At 45.3% G+C, this 20,784-nt stretch overlaps 1 protein-coding gene across 2 annotated transcripts in view; it reads right to left on the bottom strand.

The window, feature by feature from the left end:
* LOC133345254 (la-related protein 4-like) overlaps positions 1-20,784 on the bottom strand; it is a 45,626-nt gene that overhangs the window by 23,689 nt on the left and 1,153 nt on the right. For both annotated transcript variants that reach the window (XM_061555849.1, XM_061555848.1), the window contains exons 2-7: positions 15,519-15,602; positions 7,073-7,247; positions 5,474-6,028; positions 3,964-4,051; positions 2,354-2,490; positions 827-930 (exon numbers count right to left, since the gene is read on the bottom strand). In XM_061555849.1, the coding sequence (XP_061411833.1) occupies positions 827-930; positions 2,354-2,490; positions 3,964-4,051; positions 5,474-6,028; positions 7,073-7,247; positions 15,519-15,578 (1,119 nt within the window). In that variant the 5' untranslated portion in view covers positions 15,579-15,602. The remainder of the gene's footprint in view (positions 1-826; positions 931-2,353; positions 2,491-3,963; positions 4,052-5,473; positions 6,029-7,072; positions 7,248-15,518; positions 15,603-20,784) is intronic.

Consider the following 20,784-nt stretch of genomic DNA (forward strand, 5'->3'; position numbering starts at 1 on the left):
GAAGAGAAGCAGTGAAAGTATAAGTTCCACTGATTACGTAAACATTGTTACAACCAATGGACACAAGCTACAGGAAACAATAGAAAAACGAACACTTAAGATACGAGCGAAACAAGTCCTGTATAACAACGAGTTAATTGAACCAAAGAAAATATTTACTCAATTTGATCATGAAACGCAGCTCAACAATGTGCATAAAGAAGAACATCTTCAATTGGTACATATTATCACCTGCCATAAAGTACATGGGACAAGAAACATGGACTTTGACTGGAAACTTGGAACAACAATAGGGCAAAGTGTGGCCATAGACCAGAGAACACATGTAAGCAAATCTTCTGAAACGTTAAGGAAAGTGTTCTTCACCGTATAACAGCTTTACTGTATTTTACTTCGAGTCAATGCACATATATTTTCCGGAATGTTAGTAACTTAAAAATACTGATAAACCTCCTGAAATCAGCCAATATATTATAGTTTAGTAAATAAATACATTTATTTTCAAATGTTCTGTTTAATAATAGAAAAGCTCCACGTGAGCATTCCCTTTCAAAGGGAAACACAAACACACTCGCTGCTTCCTTATTTTGCATATCATGGCACTGCAACTGCTGTGACAAAATTATCCATAGCAGGCCTGTGTGGAGGTGACAGAGCTCACATCTACCAACAGTAGCCAATGGAGAGAATAAATGCCTGCCAAGCCAAGGACACGCCAGCACGACTCTCACGTGTGTGCCAACATCTCCAACCACCGCCCCCCACCCCCCCAAAGTCCCTAACTCATTGTCGCCATGCTGGCCATGAGCAGCGGAGGTAGCCTTACCTCCACAGGCGTGCTCGCGGGAACCTCTCTCAGGATCACAATGCAGCGCTTTTGATTCGGCCTTACCCTCTCACCCTTCTCATCCACATGCACCAGGGCAGATGCTACACACGCGCACACACACACACAAGCCCGTCGACATGTCGTTTGCTGTTCTTCACCCACACCTCAGAAGAGCACAGTTGGCTATGTACGGTGTGAAAGCAGTTCAACCATCCATTCATCCTTTGCAAATGCTCTCGTTTCCTCTGAAAACTGGGCCAATGGATTCCAAGTTCATCATCAATCACTGCGTAAGCCTCATTGCTCCGATGCACCGCCACCGATGAGCAAGGACTGATGACTAAGGGTTGCGCACTGCAACATTCTCGTCTGCTATATGGTGTGCAAAGTAACATTCTTGCATCATATGCTACTTTTGCTCGCCCACATGCCTTTGCACACTCAGTTCAACCTTTGTCCCCTTTACCAAGCCTAATACCCCCTTCTATTTAGCCAAATCAGTTAATGTTCATGAAGATCCTATTAATAGCTAACCCACAAACTATCCAGGTATACGCCCTACTATTTAACATATGAACAAAACATATATAATTGCAGAGCGGCGCTTCTGAAATTACATGCCAAGCAAAGGTCCCCCACCCCCCTCCCTTTATGCTCTTCTATGCCACAACAGCCCAACCTCAATGGATGACAATGTAAGGGTGTGCGCAATCATCTTTGTGGCTGGGAATGTCTTTCTCTATTAGGCCGCTGCTTTTGCAGCCAAGTGCACCAAGATTCAGGGGCATGCGGCCACAGCAGAGGAGATAGTGAGCTGGCAATTCAGCATGAGTGAGTAGACGATAGATAATTCTAGATTAGAAGTTTTCGTAACTGCAAGGATCGATACTCTTTGGTTCTTTCGGTAAAGTCACGTAGGTGAAAAATAATAAAATAAAAATAAGAATTCAATACAAATTAAAATAACTAAATTAAACTCCGATGTTTAGAATGCAACACAAGCAATCATCATCAGGTGTGGAAATCACAGCTAGAAATGTTTTACTAAAGTGGGAGAAATGTCGGGGCTAAGGAGTTTATATATAAACTGATGATGATTGCTTGTATTGCAATCGAAACGTCGTGATTTAATTTAGTTTTTTTTTGCTTTTTCACCTACGTGACTTTACCGAAAGAACCAAAGAGTATAGAAAAAAGGTTTTCGGTGAAATCCAATCAACAAAACTGCCATGCTTTAATACGGATTGTGAACATGTTGATCACGTAACCACCAAAAGTCAAAAATGCAATTAGAATTTGTACAGCATCAAAATGTGACTGCATTAAAACGCTGCTACATGCCCGTAGTTGAAACCTGGATTCCCAAACAACATCTGAAGAAGAAAAAAAACATCTCCTAGAATATAAATTATGGCCTTAGGAGGGTATACACGGCAATGCGGGACAAGGAAACTTCAAACACAAACTGTACCGCTCCGTTCTGCTTGTAGCCATGGAAGCCAGGGTGGCGTGCGCACTACTCACACTTGAGTGTGTCTACGATGAGTTGCAGGTCGGAGGTGAGCCGCTTGACTTGGTTAAAGTTGGCAATGGTCCAGATGGGGACATACTGGTCACTGTCCATCTGGGACACCAGGTACAGGTCGTTTGCCAGGTTCTCTCTGCACATCGTACACACTCCTCCGTTACTCACCGCCGCACAGTGCACAGCACCTCGCTACACTCACCAAATCATCATCAACATCAAAACGGCACACGCGGTTAAGTTTTAATTACACGAATCGTCACAATTCACGCAAATATCAAGAAACATTCATGTGCATTTTTGATTCGAAGCTTTTCATGACTGCAGGAATCCACGCTCTTTGGTTCTTTCGGTAAAGTCAAGTAGGTAAACTATGAAAGATCACGACGTTACGGTCGCCGCACAAGCAACCGTCTTCCACCTGTGTGGCGATCGAAACGTCGTCATCTATTAGATTTTTTCTACCCACGTGACTTGACCAAAAGACCCATAGTATTCATGTGCATGTCGACTCGTTTAGCCAATGCAACGCTGCATGACGGTCTCTCCGCAAAGTGCTGGACGTGGGGCGTTATTTGACCATAGTTCACCGTACTAGTCTGTGCGGTCTGAAGGCAGGGAACATAGCAGTATGGGTGATATGGTCAAAGGCAAAACAAAAATTTCAGCAAATGTAAAATTTAATTGTGCCAAGGAAAACACAACTGATTAACTCAATTGAATCTGTATCCCTCCGTGCACGTCTGTAATGGATGCTACAAGTAAAGAAGCAACATGAAGCTTCCCGATGAAATACGTTTCTGTGAATGCAAGCAGCGTGCACCGAGGCAACAAAGGTTCCAGATTGACTTTCAGATTCAACCTAGATTCACTTTTAACCCTTTGCAACAAAAAATATATTATAGCCACGCACGATAATTTATCTTTTCCCTTAGAAATATTTTCCAATAAACTATTTTCTCACAATATTAGACACTCAACACAAGCGGGCTAAAAGGGAGAAATGATGGGGCATGCACCGCAAATTCCTAGCGAGAGCCGAGACGTTTATTTAATAAGGGCAGAGCCCCACATTGAGACTTAGAACTCCTTTTCATGCACAACCAAATGGAGTTGAGTTCTCCAGCCAACTCAGTTTATAGACACCTCAAGTTGATTTTAAACAGTTATGTCTCCACGACCATCAGAGTTAATCGAGCGACAGGTCGTTTCTCAGAAGAGCATAATTTCCACTCTGCTCAAATTCGGATGTAAAATTCAGACCAGTCCATGCCGTGAAATCTTCACCGTCATTCATCTTGCCAAATCGGTAGCAAGTTCGAGTTGTACAAAAACATGGAAGCAGGTCTGGGGGAGGAACTCAAGTACATTCTTGAGCTCTGTAGTCTGTTTCCTGATGGCGTCCCTGATCTTTATTAACTGCCCAATAATTTAAAGTGTCCCGACAATGCTGACCTGCTGGTGATTGTGACCTTTAACATTCACTCAAATCCATTACTTGTCAATAAACAAACAGGTAGCAATGCTCACCTGGCCAGCTCAACAACCTTCTAAGCTCATGACAAAAGACACCATACTTTTACATTGTTCGGTTCAGCGAGATAAGTACCTTGAAAAGTAGTATTCCAGTTGCTTTTTCAGGACTTCCTTCAGCTCCTCTGGACTCATAGTGTTACTTTCTTGTAGTTCGGATCCACCTAAAAATAAATATTTAACATTATGACATTTTACAGGCTTTATTAAGTGTTAAGTTAGACAATCAGACAACCATTAATCTTAACAACTACAGCAATCCCTGCTTTACGCAAGGAATTTGTTCCAGTGAAATGCTTCTTACTTCTAAATTATTTAAAGCAAACTCTAGCTTCCCGAATACATGTTAAAATCAGGGGTTGTGTTCCTACCTGTATCTGGTGAATATGTGACTAAATGTCATAAGTGTCCAAAAACGCATATACATTTACATACATTTGAACGCCTAATAAACAAAAGGAGTTGCATAAAACTTTTCCAGAAATTGTTTAAGGGCTTGCTGCTGCTCCAACAGTGGTGGAGTGATGTAGACGACGAAGGGGCAGGTTCAACTGCCTCTTCATCTGACGATCAAGCAGAGGTCGCAACCGGGTACCCGATACCCGCACCCTACCCGATACCCCGGCTACCCGTACCCAGCCGGGTACGGGTACCCGTTTGCGACCCTGGTGCGGCCAGGTACGGGTAGACCGTGAGTCACTGGTGAGTGACTGTCACTCATTTCCCAACGTCTTGTCTCTTCTCACAATTCAAGTTCCTAGAATCAACCCACCCGCGCCTGCAACATGGCTTCATCCCAGAGGTCGCAATCAGGTACCCGATACCCGTACCCGGCCGGGTACGGGTAGGATACGGCTACCCGTTTGCAACCCTGGTGCGGCCGGGTACGACTAAGGAATTAAAACCCGTTTGCGACCTCTGCGATCAAGCCAGAGCCACAGCGATGGCCACCAGAGGAAAAAGACTCTCTTCTGGGCTCGTCTATGAACCTTCTTGGCTTGATTACAGAATGTTTAAGAAATTCTGCTCCAAGACAGCTGGACAGCATTTTTAATCTTCCACCGTGTGAATTCCTCATTTCAATATTGCGCGAAGAAATGAGTGCGTATTTTCTAGAGGAACGCGTATGCGAAACATTACACTTTTAGGCAAATGTTCCGTTATTCATCAGCAACTTAGATGTGACACAACTCATTATGCGACAACGTATAGCGGGAGAATGCCTGCATTTTAGTAAAACCCGTTGATTGTTTTAAAAAGGTAAATTCTCCTGGAAAACTGGTATAACCAATCATTAATAAATAATGGTTGCATTAAAAAAGGTCAATTCTCCTGGAAAACTGGTATAACATTATTAATAAATAATGATTTGCATATAAATCAACTTCAAATGTTTCATTTCACTGTTGCCAGGCTATGAAATGGAGAGGAAGTCAATGTACGTGTGCCTCAAATTTTCAGCCCTGTGTTTCTTACAGATGGGGAGGATTATGTTCATTAATGCCAAATATTTTAGTTAACAAAAACATTCAAACTAAATAAAGCTGCCAACAGTTTTGCGCCCATTTGTGCCAAGACCACCTTACCAATTTGCGTTATCTTTTGCAAGGCTTCGTACTCTCCGGGGAAAGGCTCCTGCGGTGCCGCCGCCGCCGCCACCGGCAAAACCACCTCTCCGTTCAAGGCTGGCGCCTCCGTGGCCAAGGCATCCGCGGGCTCTGCTGCCAACGCCAACCGAACCTCCCCAACGACACCAGCAGCGTCGCCGTGCGGCTCGCGAGCCACAGCGGCCTGCGTCTCGAAAGGCAAGTCGCCAGTGGCGCTGGCGGTGGGACACGGGGTTTCGGGTGGCGCGGTGACGGTGCCAGTGACCGGGGATGAGCTCTCGGCCAGTGGGCTCTGCGTTGAGGCCGGAGCGAGCGGCGCCGGATTGGAAGGCGGTTCTTGGGAACTGGAACGGGGATCCTGCTGCTGCTCAGCAGTCGCGACCTGAGGCTCATCGATGGGGCCGTCGGGTTCGCCCGGTGGGATAACGGCCACGGACTGGGCTTCCTCTGGCTCGGCGTGAAGATGAGACTGCACGTCCGCACCCGCCGTTGGTGTCTCCGTTCCGCCATTGCCATTCATCCGTGCATAGACCGCTACGAAACACATATCGCACGCACCCGTGAAAACGTGTGCATTGCAAACATGCTCAATCATGCGGTGTGTACAAACAGTTTAACTCTCTTGGCAAAGCAGCATTTCAGGTGAGCACACAAAACCTGTGGGGGGTTTTCTCCAGACGTTTCCATGCATACGGCAGTAATGTTCGGCCAAAGACGTGTTAGGTTAAAAAAATCTGTATTATATTTTCTAACTGTGGAAGCTTTACCTCTTCATCTTTTTAAGTAGTTTATGCATGCAGCACACAAATCATGTATACTTGTCATGCCAAAAAAAAATCAACAATTTGCCGACTGTAGTTCCTACGGCAAGGCCACTTAACATTCGAACTGACAAAATGCATATGGGCAAATTACACTTTTAAACAAATCTGCCTCAGAAATTGTTCGAGGAACTAGGATGAGTTGGGGTAATAGGTTTTTTTTTTCTACGCTTGCTCATTTTTGCACTTCGACAAAAAGCATAAATCATTTATAAGTTTGCTTTGTCATGGGACCACCTTTGCCAGTACCAAAATATACTAATAGGGTTTTTCCCCTTTTCTGGCAACAAAACTGACACCTTTTGCAAGGAATCATGCTTACATTAACCACAATACTTGCAGTCAAATGCAAACAAAAAACAAAACTCTGATAATTTATGCATTGTCTTTGAAAGACAATTTTTTATGCATTGTCTTTGAAAGACAATGCATAACTTATCAGAGTATTGTTTTTTGTTTGCATTTGACTGCACGCATTGTGGTTAATGTAAGCATGATTCCTTGCAAAAGGTGTCAGTTTTGTTGCCAGAAAAAAGGGGAAAAACCCTATTAGAAGTTTGCTTTGTGTTTATACTTGTGCTGTTTCATAGGTTTTATTAGATAATATAATTGGTCACTTTGATTACCACCTTTGGTGCGCCTGGCTCGAATGTACCTCACTGGAGCGTGTTTTGCTGGCATGTAATTTTCAGGTGCCATGGGTGCTAAAATGTGTTCCATTTGAATACAATTCTTAACAGCTCTTCATAAAGCTTACCGATCGCACATGCTGGGATGGTTTCCTTTAAAGCTCCATCCTTGGTGCAGCCACCACCGTCCAGCTCCACCACTGCAACTCCATCACTTCCACCATCCATCCCTCCCACCGCCTCCTCCATGGGATTATGCCAAGCTTCAGCGTTTGGATTCAACATCACGCCATCTGATGTAACCTGAAAGCAAACCCATCCGTCAGTATTCACTTTGCATTTAAATTTCTTCCAGAACCACAAAAACCTCAAAATGCTGTAACACTAAATCGTTCCTTTCCTTATGCGCATTTAAGGAAATGTACACTCTGCTTTATGGTAAATTCTTGTCGATGTCAGGTGCAATCACGTCTCTGGTGCATCTCAGGCTTGCTGTGTCGATGGACCAGCACTGATGCAGTCAACATGTTGCACTGTAACTAAAATCAAGACTCGTCGAATTAGCTATGCGAAGACAAAATAACCTTATAAACTGATCATGTTTGACTCGTTCCATGGATGGAATTAAAATCAAGAACACCACGATGAACAATATTGTTCGACTGATCATGAATATCATCCGAGGCCTCTACCCAGTCAAGATATTTGGTAAAAAGTGAGAAAGTCCTTCAGTTTAATTACATACAGCTGTACACACCAATCAGCCAATCTCCCTCCAATGCAGCTGTCAACAAATACACTACTCAAGTGAGCTCCTGTTAACACTATCGGGACATCAGTATCTCCGAATAAAATATTTTTTAAATTTTAAACACGCTTTAATTAAATGTACTATCCGAGCTGCCCCTCCCCCTGACTCCTTCCCCCATCGCCCCTCCCCTCCTTCCACATCCCTCGCCCCTCGGAGTGACTCCCCGAGGCTTGCCGTGACATCAGGGACCACGTGGTGATTTACAGCCAACGTGAGTTGAGCGTGGACAATTAGAGCCGTAAAAAAGATTGTTTAAAAATATTTATTTTAAATTTTCAATGATAGAATATAGTATTATCATCAGTATGACATACCTATACCAAAAGTTTGCAGTCGATACATTGGGAATACGGTTGAAATTGAGTTACAAGATTTTTGGATACGACAACACATACAGTAAGTTAAATAAATGCGTGTAAAATATATTTTTGGATTTTTTTTTATGATAGAATATCGTGTTGTCATCAGTATGACATACCTATACCAAGTTTGCAGTCGATAGCACATTGGTAAGTGTGTAAAAATTGAGTTACAAGATTTATTTTTTGAGGATACAACAGATGAGGTGAGTTAAATAAAAGCGTGTAAAAAATTAACCCGTAAAAACAAAGTTTTTCACTATAAATCCTTTATATGCGTGGCATCGGTTTTATTTTATTATTCATTTCTGTTTTTCTTGAGTAAGAGTTTCATTTTATCACATTGGTATTTTAAATTAAATATGACATTTTTTTTCCTAAAAAGTGGGAAATTTAGGAAAAAAAATTTCACGAAAATAAATTGTCACGCACGCACAACGAGTCTGTGTGCAAAATGTCAGCTCGATTGGATCACGGGAAGTGGGTTAAAAAACGACCAAAAGATTTGCACGGTCGTAAGCGTGCAAGCAAGCAAGTCAACTTAATATAAAGGATTTAAAAATACATGAGTGCGAGAAATCTGCCTGAGATTTTCATGCAGCCGAAGCACCATGCGTAACATTAGCAGCCGTTCGTCTTTTAGCGTTCTCTGATCTAACGCGGTTTGAGACTCGGCGCTAAAGAAAGCTGTCTCTGGTGTGGACCAATCAGTTTCATAGACAATGCATAGATTACCAGAGCGTGTTTTTGTTTGCATGTTCAATACAAGTATGTTTGGTTAATGTAGACATGATTCCTTGCAAAAGGTTTCTGTTTGGCGTTTTAACATCCTAACACCTGTTATATTGCCAGAAAGGGTAAAAACCAATTCGTATATTAGTAGCAAATTACCTTCGTCAGGTTTAAAATAGGAATACAACTGTAAACATTGCACCAATGAAAGTTGCTCTTTTAATGTACTCTGCAAACATTGATTTGGAGTATTACCATGCAATTTAATTGAGCGTTTTTAAATTTACAAAAGGGTAGAGAAACAGCTGTCAACTGCACAAAAAAAATATCGCGATACGTTTTAGAAAGAAAATTGTAAAACATAGTTTGCCCCACACATCAGGCAGCACCATACCGAGTTGCCAGCTAGCTAATGTCACCACTGTTCTATTCCTAGCATTTGGCACTCCTTGCTCAAGAGGCATGCATCAACAACATGCTCAACCTCCGCATACAGCAATCCCCACACCCTCTCCCGCCGCTGCTGTTTAAAACTAGGATTTCAGTCAAATCTTACTTTAATCCTGGTTTAAACAAGTCGTATCATCCCGCCTCCAAGTCGGCACTGAGTGAACGCATTCCTTGGCGGCAGCACATAACCCAGACACTCACTAACATTTGTTAATATTTGAACATTTGAACCTTATGGCGGGACTCCGGGGCCCCATAAGGCCCCGGCTCTCGCATAAACATTATATTTTAATGCAAACAAAAACTCTGCTAGTTTTCACCAATGGGTTTGAAGGATGGCGGCAAGTGTTGTCTTGTTAAACTATGCCTTTAAAACCGAAAACTACTTACCTGCAGAACCTCTATTTAAATACACTATCGACATAATAATTTACACCCCTGTCAATCATCGTCTTTCTCAGAGTGGATTTGTGAACATACTTTGTAAACAGTACATAAAATAGTACGCGTTTTCAATGCGCTGTTCATATCGTCTTATCCGCATTTATAAACAGCAAAAAAAAACTATCTGCACAGATGCATACGGACAAGATAAGTATTATTAAACAGGAGGAATTCACGGTGCAACGCATCTCATCCGTTAAATATCTGCAGGTAATAGGATTGTCATCGATTGATCCTGACTGGAGACATTGGTAGGTCACAAATAATAATGAAAATAAGAGAGCAGTTTCACTGTATTATGCATACCGTTATCCAACCTATAAAAGGCATTTTTTGTCTGTCTGTCTGCGTGGGTACCTTGTGACATTTTTTACTGACAAACTATGGGGTTTACGGATCGAAAAAGTACACGGATACCACGCCGTATGCCCCGGGACGAGAAAGCGCAATTCGAATTTCACATCTGTCAAGTTTAAAGTAGTTACATTAACAATTTATTCCCTTTTATCAACAAAGGGTGGCGCCAGAGCACGCATCTGCGCATGCGCGAGAAAGTAGGCTCCACGGTGGTGGTTGCCCGAGCAACACACACACGTGATATGTGGGAGGAATTCTCATTCGCGTTAAAATGCTAAAAATGTGTGCACTTACTACTATAGGGTCGGTAGATGCTACTATTATAGTCCTTAGATGATATTATTGTAGAGCGGGCAAGGGGTAGCAGCCCAGCCTGCAAAGGTGCCACCTCGGCCGGCTGGGAAATCTAGGCAAGGCCGGGGGCTATGCACGAGACTAGGCCTCACCACTACACTGTGAAGTTAGTACTATTATACAGTCGATATATACAACTATAGAGTAGGAAGATACTACTGTAGAGTTTGTAGTTACTGCTACTGTAGAGCGGGCGGTGGGGGGGGTGTAGCAGCCCAGCCCCAGCCTGCCAAGGTGTCACCTCGGCCGGCTGGGCAATCTAGGCGAGGCCGGGGGCTCTGCATGGGACTAGGCCTCTGTAGAATCGATATATACTGCTAGAGAGTCAGCATGTACTCCTGTAGTGATAGCAGATACCGCTCCAGTCAGCATGTACAACTATAGTGATAGCAAATACTGCCACAGTCAGTATGCACCGCTGTTGTGATAGCAGGTACCGCTCCAGTCAGCATGTACAACTATAGTGATAGCAGGTACCACCACAGTCGGTATGCACCGCTGTAGTGATAGCAGGTACCATCAGTCAGCATGCACCGCTGTAGTGATAGCAGGTACCACCACAGTCAGTGTGCACCGCTGTAGTGATAGCAGGTACCACCAGAGTCAGCATGCACTGCTGTAGTGATAGCAGGTACCGCCAGAGTCAGCATGCACCGCTGTAGTGATAGCAGGTACCACCACAGTCAGCATGCACCGCTGTAGTGATAGCAGGTACCACCAGAGTCAGCGTGCACCACTGTAGTGATAGCAGGTACCACCACAGTCAGTGTGCACTACTGTTGTGATAGCAGGTATCGCCACAGTCAGTGTGCACTGCTGTAGTGATAGCAGGTACCGCCAGTCAGCATGCACCGCTGCAGTGATAGCAGGTACCGCCAGTCAGCGTGCACCACTGTAGTGATAGCAGGTACCACCAGAGTCAGCATGCACCACTGTAGTGATAGCAGGTACCACCACAGTCAGCATGGACCGTGGTAGTGATAGCAGGTACCGCCAGTCAGTGTGCACCGCTGTAGTGATAACAGGTACCACCACAGTCAGCATGCACCGCTGTAGTGATAGCAGGTACCGCCGGAGTCAGCATGCACCGCTGTAGTGATAGCAGGTACCACCAGTCAGCATGCACCACTGTAGTGATAGCAGGTACCGCCAGAGTCAGCGTGCACCACTGTAGTGATAGCAGGTACCACCAGAGTCAGCATGCACTGCTGTAGTGATAGCACATACCGACAGAGTCAGCATGCACAGCTGTAGTGATAGCAGGTACCGCCACAGTCAGTGTGCATTGCTGTAGTGATAACAGATACCGCCAGTCAGTGTGCACTACTGGAGTGATAGCAGTTCCCAAGCGTCCAATGAGAAGAAAGTGTGTCTGCTGAAAAAAGGCAGAGGAAAGTGTTCGAGTGAAAAGGTAACATTTTTGACGAGACACCAGTGAGAGTGTCTGCGGTAGGCCGACATTTTGCTATAAACGACTCGACTGTGAGGTCCATTAAAAAGAACGCGAATGCAATCGGGGAAAGTGTTGCGGCTCGTGCTCCCCAGAGTGCTTAAATGATAAAAACTGTGGCGTTGTTATCCAACACCTGTATCTCCCTAGGAGTCATCCACCTGAATTATGCACCATCACCTCCATCGGCACCATCTCAAAGTAAATTTTAAAAAATCCTTTTTAAATCATTATTTATTGTAGTCATTGTTATGAAACATTTAACATTTCCCCCCCCATGTTCACTCGTACCATTGCGACAAGGTTTCTGACATTCGCGAATTGGGCATTCGCAGGCGTTTTCAAGAACGTCGCCCTCGCGGATAGAGAAGGTTCACCGTACTTAGAATTAACTCTAGACCGTACTTAGAATTAACTCTAGACCGTATTTAGAATTAACTCTAGACCGTACTTAGAATTAACTCTAGACCGTACTTAGAATTAACTCTATACGGTACATAGAATTAACTCGAAACAAATTGGTTTGGTGTTCATTTGCCTTTTATCCTGGATTCAAATTATGGGCATAACCCTTTGGTAAACTTAACATGAAAATATACTTCATGAGACAATCTCAATAAGCGACTTCAAATCTGAAAATGGCTTATCCCAGGAGATAAGCTATCTTCACAAAAATGCTCTCTGCCCCTCAAACACATTAAATTGAGATTGGAAAAACAACATCCATAGATACACAGCCTCACCAACAGACACGTACAAATTGAACTCTAGAAACTATCCATTAAATTATTCATTAACATTATCTGAATGAAATCGTGCATGTAAGAATTGATAGGGTTTTTTACAGGGGTTTTATGCAAATTATTCCTAAAGACTGCAATCAATGAGACTAAAACAAAATAGAAACGCAGTATTAAAGACAAACAAGACAAAGATCCCCCATATAGCCTTAATAGGCCGTTGGGGCAAGTGCTGTTGGCGAGCACCTATTAAGGCCGGCACGGCACACAAGAGGGTGGGGGTGACCAGCACCACGCCCGGCCACCTTTGTCTCCCAAGTGGCGATGTTTACACATCGCACCAGGTACTCATATGAGGCTGAGTCGACCTAGCGGAGGCCCAGGACCGGTTAAAATAACAGTCATTGGTATTGGCCGTGAGCAGGAATCGAACCCAGGTCGCCAGGTTCGTAGAGCAGTGCGCTAACCGCTACACTCCCGCTCCCCCTGAAAGGCAGTAAGATACAAAAAGGAAAATGCAGTCCAAATGAATCTGCAAATTAATGTAATAATGGCCCCAAATAATTTAAATGAATTTTATCGTCATGACTAGTTCATCAAAATCAGGAACTCCCATAACTGAAAGAACTTTAAACATTACTGTTTGACATAAGCGGTGCAAAAATTGTCTACATACACCACCCGATAATTATTATCAGTTTACGCAAGGTGCGAAAAACGTTCAAAATACATACATACTTGCCATATGTCTATTGAAGTAAACCGAGTCTGACACAGATATTGCTTTAACCTGAGAAATGTCTTGTGGGCATCTCACCAAAAGAATAGCATCGAGCAAGCGTCGACGCCACCAGCAGGAGAATATGAATTGATGTCAATTCAGTTCGTAAATGTAAACCATTCATAATATTTACAAGTAGTCATTCAATATATTCCCTGCAATGAAGCTACCAACCTGTGGCAACCTTTGATGGGAAAGATAATAGCCAAAGCCAGTCGTGCCTTTCAAGTAAACTTTAAAGTACAATACTGAACAATTTGATCATTCTCAGCCTGACACTCCAAACGTACACAATGTTGAACAAAGAAACACAAGTGGCCTATTTTAACATCATTCCCCAAAGCTCGGTTGTATGTGCCATCGGAGCTGAAAGGGAGGACTTTAAACAGCAGCAAATCAAAACGAATAAACGTCATGCACAGGCTCGCAAAATAAGCATTGCCACTAAAATATTCCACATGCTAAAATTAAGATAAATTAAAAACATTACTAAAACGATGTGTATTATTGGACTAGAACTCAAACCATTCACGTTTATTTCGTCTGATTAGAATATAATTTACCTGAACACAAACAACAACAAAAACAGTCTGAGCAATGTAAATATCATATAGTTCGAAGTGGACAAATGCAGTGCATCTGCACAATTGGTAGAATATCCAATGCCAACTGTTCTCAGTGTCCAATTGACCCCCATGGAAAGCCAAAAATCTAATCTGTGCCCAGTATTAACCTGCAAACAAGATGTGCAAGAGCTCAAACTCACTGATTGCAATCGACAGTGAGAGTGTACTTAGCACTGCGACAAAAATTTGATGTTAGTAACAAAAACCATTCACATTGATCAGGGTGACGATGGTGCCCACCTGCAGCTAAAACAAGCATGGGCAGGTAGGGCAGAGCAGCGGTAACACTTTATGTCTCACAAACATCAAGGGCCTGGGTTTGATTCTTAAATCGGGCACTTTTCTGTATGACCATTTTAATTAATCACGTAAAAAATCTTCAGTTAACACAGCCGTTAAAATTACTCACCATCTGTTATTGGTCAATGGAATTTGGAAAATGTACATTTTGAATTGTATGGCACTCAATCCACGAGTGGTTATTAATAACGTGTGTAATTTAACAGGCAAAACACAAGTGGTTGAATTGCATAAGTGAAAACACACAATTGAACCTCAATTCATTAGACACTCACATTCGACTCTCCTCAATACGCAGGCAGGTTAACCAACACTTTAGGTGATTGTTGAGCACTATTTGTATTTTTCCATTAAGCCATATACCAATTAATATATATCACTATGTAACACGATTTTTGTTCCTGGGTAGTATTATTTTCCAATTGCTTAGGCCTCAAAAGTATAGAAAAAGGCTATCATTCCCCACAAACTTTGCTTTTGTGACCAGGACTTTATGTGAAGGAATGACACAAATGCACACGCTTTTTTTATTGAAAATATATACCAGTAAATTTCTAAATATCACTGTCCTGGTCACAAAAGAAAAGTTTGTGGGGAATAATAGCCATTTTATGTACTTTTGAGGCGTAAGCAATTAGGAAATAACACTTACTACCAAGGAACAAAAAATAAAATAAAAACTGTTACACAGTGAAATGTCAGAGGTTATGCAATCCTTAATAAAGTATAACCGAGAAAGAGCTTTCACTGTAAACAATAATGTGCCCACTTAATTTCAAGCCAAAGAACGTCGACTTTGGAAACCACAACGCACGTCTAAAAATATCCAATAGTTAACACGTTTTAATTAAAATTCAACAGCATTGCACACCCTTCATGGTGCCGAGTGAAATAAATAAATCAGCTTGGAACGTAAAAATCGCACACAACACTCAAGAGTTCACAAGCCACAGCTGAAAGCAGCAAAGCCAACAGCCAGGCAAATACGCAGTCGGGTAATGTGCACAGTGACCTTGCAGAGTTGCACGGCTCTCTGTAGCTGGTACAAGTTAGAGCTGGCATCGCCGCCTCGACCCGGGTACACTGCTACGCAACAGTGTAATGTAAGCACTGCAGCGCGCCCGCCCACAGTGAGTGGCGGTGTGCCGACTGCTACACACACACACGCACCGGCAACGTGGATCCTTGGGCAGTTTCAGCCACGACTTCACTGTCCCGGTCCGATGTCATTTTGGCCCTTTTAGTCTTCTAACACTGGAAGCAAAAAAAATGAAACAAAGTAACCAAGTTATTGACAAATCGACGACGCGCAACACACAGACAGGCCGAGAAATCAATCAAACCTTCAGTCACCAACTCTCGACCGGAGTGAAGAAACGCACGTTAACTTTAAAAGGCACGTACTGGGCCACGTCTCCTGTTTACGAAAGCTCTACTTCCCAGTACGCGTCCGAGCATCAACACAATGAATGGGGCCTCCCATGCTGTGCGCGCGCACTGTCTCGCTTCAAGGGTGAAAGAAAACGCCACACACACCGAATTCGGGGCCCCCAGGCATTGTGAACGGGGCTGGTGTCCACTTTCAAACCACGCGTGCGTGTTGAACAGCTGTGGTGGGGTGGCGGGCACAACCCTTTGCATTGTGAGCGGTCAAATGGCCACCTCGGCAATGCAATGAGGCCTAGCCGCGTGTGTGGCGGCTTGCGCCACGACGCAATGTCATTAACAATCTCAATTGAAGCCTGCAAAGACCGCGAGAGAAAGCGTGTGTGTAAAGCATAACCCCCCCCACTCCGCGCCACTCATTCCTTCCTGCAAATGTGAAGATTCGCAAGAGGTCAATGCGCTATACAACACTCGCTTCATTGGGTACCACCCCCGGCAGGGTAAAAAAATAATGCATCATTGCGAGTTGTCGCCACCACCGTAACGCAAACATGCGGTAGGCCCTTCACCGTAAAACTGTCGCCGCCACAACAGCGAATTGCATAAAGGCCCGTACGCGTACGTCTACGCGGAAATCTCTGGAGAGACTTTACCACGGCAGCGCTATTATTATTATTTGTACCCACGTATTAAAAGCAAAGATTAACAAAAGCCCCACACACGATGTCGGTTGAGTCGGCAATTGCCGGCGCACTGTTTCCCCACCAGCCCGATCCGAGGGTAAGCCGAGGAGGGCGTAGCAGGGGCTGAACACGCCCGCAGTGAATGTCGCAGCTACAAGCAGCAGCAGTGCGCACACACCACGAGGGTCGGGTGTGCACCGTCAATCACCACGGTGCACACACAGCGACTCACACTCACTCACTGTGTACACACAGCCACTGACACTCACCCACTGTGCAGACACAGCCACTCACACTCACCCACTGTGTGCACACAGAGACTCACACTCACCCAATGTGTGCACACAGCGACTCACACTCACCCAATGTGTGCACACAGCGACTCACACTCACCCAATGTGTACACAGCGACTGACACTCACCCAATGTGTACACACAGCGACTGACACACTCACCCACGGTGTACACACTGCGACTGACACACACCCACTGTGCATACAGAGACTCACACTCACCCACTGTGTCCACAGAGACTCACACTCACCCACTGTGTACACAGTCACTCACAGTCACCCACTGTGCACACAGAGACTCACACTCACCCACTGTGCACAGAGACTCACACTCACCCACTGTGCACACACAGAGACTCACACTCACCCACTGTGCACACACAGCGACTCACACTCACCCACTGTGCACACAGCCACTCACACTCACCCACTGTGCACACACAGACACTCACACTCACCCACTGTGCACACACAGAGACTCACACTCACCTACTGTACACACACAGCCACACACACTCACCCACTGTGCACACACAGCCACACACACTCACCCACTGTGCACACGCAGAGACTCACACTCACCCACTGTGTCCACAGAGACTCACACTCACCCACTGTGTACACAGTCACTCACAGTCACCCACTGTGCACACAGAGACTCACACTCACCCACTGTGCACAGAGACTCACACTCACCCACTGTGCACACACAGAGACTCACACTCACCCACTGTGCACACACAGCGACTCACACTCACCCACTGTGCACACAGCCACTCACACTCACCCACTGTGCACACACAGACACTCACACTCACCCACTGTGCACACACAGAGACTCACACTCACCCACTGTGTACACAGAGACTCACACCCACTGTGTGCACACAAAGACTCACACTCACCCACTGTGTGCACACAGCGACTCACACTCACCCACTGTGTACACACAGCGACTGACACACTCACCCACGGTGTACACACTGCGACTGACACTCACCCACTGTGCACACACAGAGACTCACACTCACCCACTGTGCACACACAGCCACATACACTCACCCACTGTGCACACAGAGACTCACACTCACCCACTGTGCACACACAGCCACACACACTCACCCACTGTGCACACACAGAGACTCACACTCACCTACTGTACACACACAGCCACACACACTCACCCACTGTGCACACACAGCCACACACACTCACCCACTGTGCACACGCAGAGACTCACACTCACCCACTGTGCACACACAGCCACACACACTCACCCACTGTGCACACACAGAGACTCACACTCACCCACTGTACACACACAGCCACACACACTCACCCACTGTACACACACAGCCACACACACTCACCCACTGTGTACACACAGCCACACACACTCACCCACTGTGTACACAGACTCACACTCACCCACTATGTACACAGTCACTCACACTCACCCACTGTGCACACACAGTCACTCACCCACTGTGTACACACAGACTCACACTCACCCACTGTGCACACACAGAGACTCACACTCACCCACTGTACACACACAGCCACATACACTCACCCACTGTGCACACACAGAGACTCACACTCACCTACTGTACACACACAGCCACACACACTCACCCACTGTGTACACACAGAGACTCACACTCACCCACTGTGCACACACAGAGACTCACACTCGCCCACTGTGCACACACAGAGACTCACACTCACCCACTGTGTACACAGAAACTCACACTCACCCACTGTGTACACACAGCGACTGACACACTCACACACGGTGTACACACTGCGACTGACACTCACCCACTGTGTACACACAGTCACTCACACTCACCCACTGTGTACACACAGCCACTCACACTCACCCACTGTGCACACACAGAGACTCACACTCACCCACTGTGCACACACAGAGACTCACACTCACCCACTGTGTACACACAGAGACTCACACTCACCTACTGTACACACACAGCCACACACACTCACCCACTGTGTACACACAGAGACTCACACTCACCCACTGTGCACACACAGAGACTCACACTCGCCCACTGTGCACACACAGAGACTCACACTCACCCACTGTGTACACAGAAACTCACACTCACCCACTGTGTACACACAGCGACTGACACACTCACACACGGTGTACACACTGCGACTGACACTCACCCACTGTGTACACACAGTCACTCACACTCACCCACTGTGTACACACAGCCACTCACACTCACCCACTGTGCACACACAGAGACTCACACTCACCCACTGTGCACACACAGAGACTCACACTCACCCACTGTGTACACACAGAGACTCACACTCACCTACTGTACACACACAGCCACACACACTCGCCCACTGTGTACACACAGAGACTCACACTCACCCACTGTGCACACAGAGACTCACACTCACCCACTGTACACACACAGCCACACACACTCACCCACTGTGCACACACAGAGACTCACACTCACCCACTGTACACACACAGCCACACACACTCACCCACTGTGCACACACAGAGACTCACACTCACCCACTGTACACACACAGCCACACACACTCACCCACTGTGTACACACAGAGACTCACACTCACCCACTGTGCACACACATAGACTCACATTCACCCACTGTACACACACAGCCACACACACTCACCCACTGTGTACACACAGAGACTCACACTCACCCACTGTGCACACACAGAGACTCACACTCACCCACTGTGCACACACAGAGACTCACACTCATCCACTGTGCACACACAGAGACTCACACTCACCCACTGTGTGCACACAGAGACTCACACTCACCCACTGTGTACACACAGCGACTGACACACTCACACACGGTGTACACATTGCGACTGACACTCACCCACTGTGTACACACAGTCACTCACACTCACCCACTGTGTACACACAGCCACTCACACTCACCCACTGTGCACACACAGCGACTGACACACGCCCAACAAACGTTGTGTCTAGTTCGCAGTGTACAGTATATATGCTTAGACATGCACATAAGTGCGACGCACTTAGAAACGTGTACATGCAGAAGTGTACATAATTTTTTTACCAGTGTACATTCAATTCAAGAATGCGTACACGAAGCACCGATGGTGAAACGCACAGATAAAACCGTGCGTACTGAAAAACGTACAGATGCAGCACGGTGTACACGAGCAATGCACATGCATGTCAAGGTGTGTTATACGTGTTGTACACGCTTAGAAACGTGTTGTCAATTTACAAACGTGTACACGAATAAACGTGCTTATATGCAACATGTACAAGCATAGAAACACACTCTGCTTACAATCGCGTACCTTATGAACGTATAAACGTTCACGAACGTGTCTATTTTTGTACACGTGTTTATTCAAGTGTTGGGACGGTGTTATCGAACTGCACTACGAACCCGGCCACAAATTCGATTCCTATCATGAGCCTCGACTTGCCCAACTCGCATTTACCAGCGTGGTGAAGTATGGTCAAACAACCCCCGTGAGTGACACGTGGGCAGACCACGTCGCAGTGGACTGGCAATGCGATGTCGTATTTACGAGTTTGGAAACGTGCACACAAACTCGTAAACACGTCCACACACTTGTGCAGGTTTACCTGTAGTTAAAGCTTGCGTACGCCATTATAGACATAACCTTGAAAATGTATCAACGCGTGCATATACCGTACAATTTAAGTAGATATAACCTTGCACAGGTTCAAGTGTATAATCAAATCAATGTATAAACGTGTGTATAGCCTTGCAGTATGCATAACCTTGTACTCATTTGTCAACACGCACATATAACCTTGGCACACAGATGAAATTGTGCGTATAATCGTATACTCCTATCCACGTATTTGATGTGCAAATAACCTTGAACACCCTATAACACAGTCGTGAATATAATCGCGCGTGCTTCCAGCGTGTACGTCACCCTGCACTTACAATCGTGTCAATAACCATGGGACACGTTCATACGTGTAAATAACTTTTGTCTTGCCGGGCGTTAAAGTTCGTATGACCCTGCACACGG

This window comes from Lethenteron reissneri, chromosome 21, assembly GCF_015708825.2.
Source record: "Lethenteron reissneri isolate LAM-NWPU_2019-01 chromosome 21, ASM1570882v1, whole genome shotgun sequence".
Classification (NCBI taxonomy): domain Eukaryota; kingdom Metazoa; phylum Chordata; class Hyperoartia; order Petromyzontiformes; family Petromyzontidae; genus Lethenteron; species Lethenteron reissneri.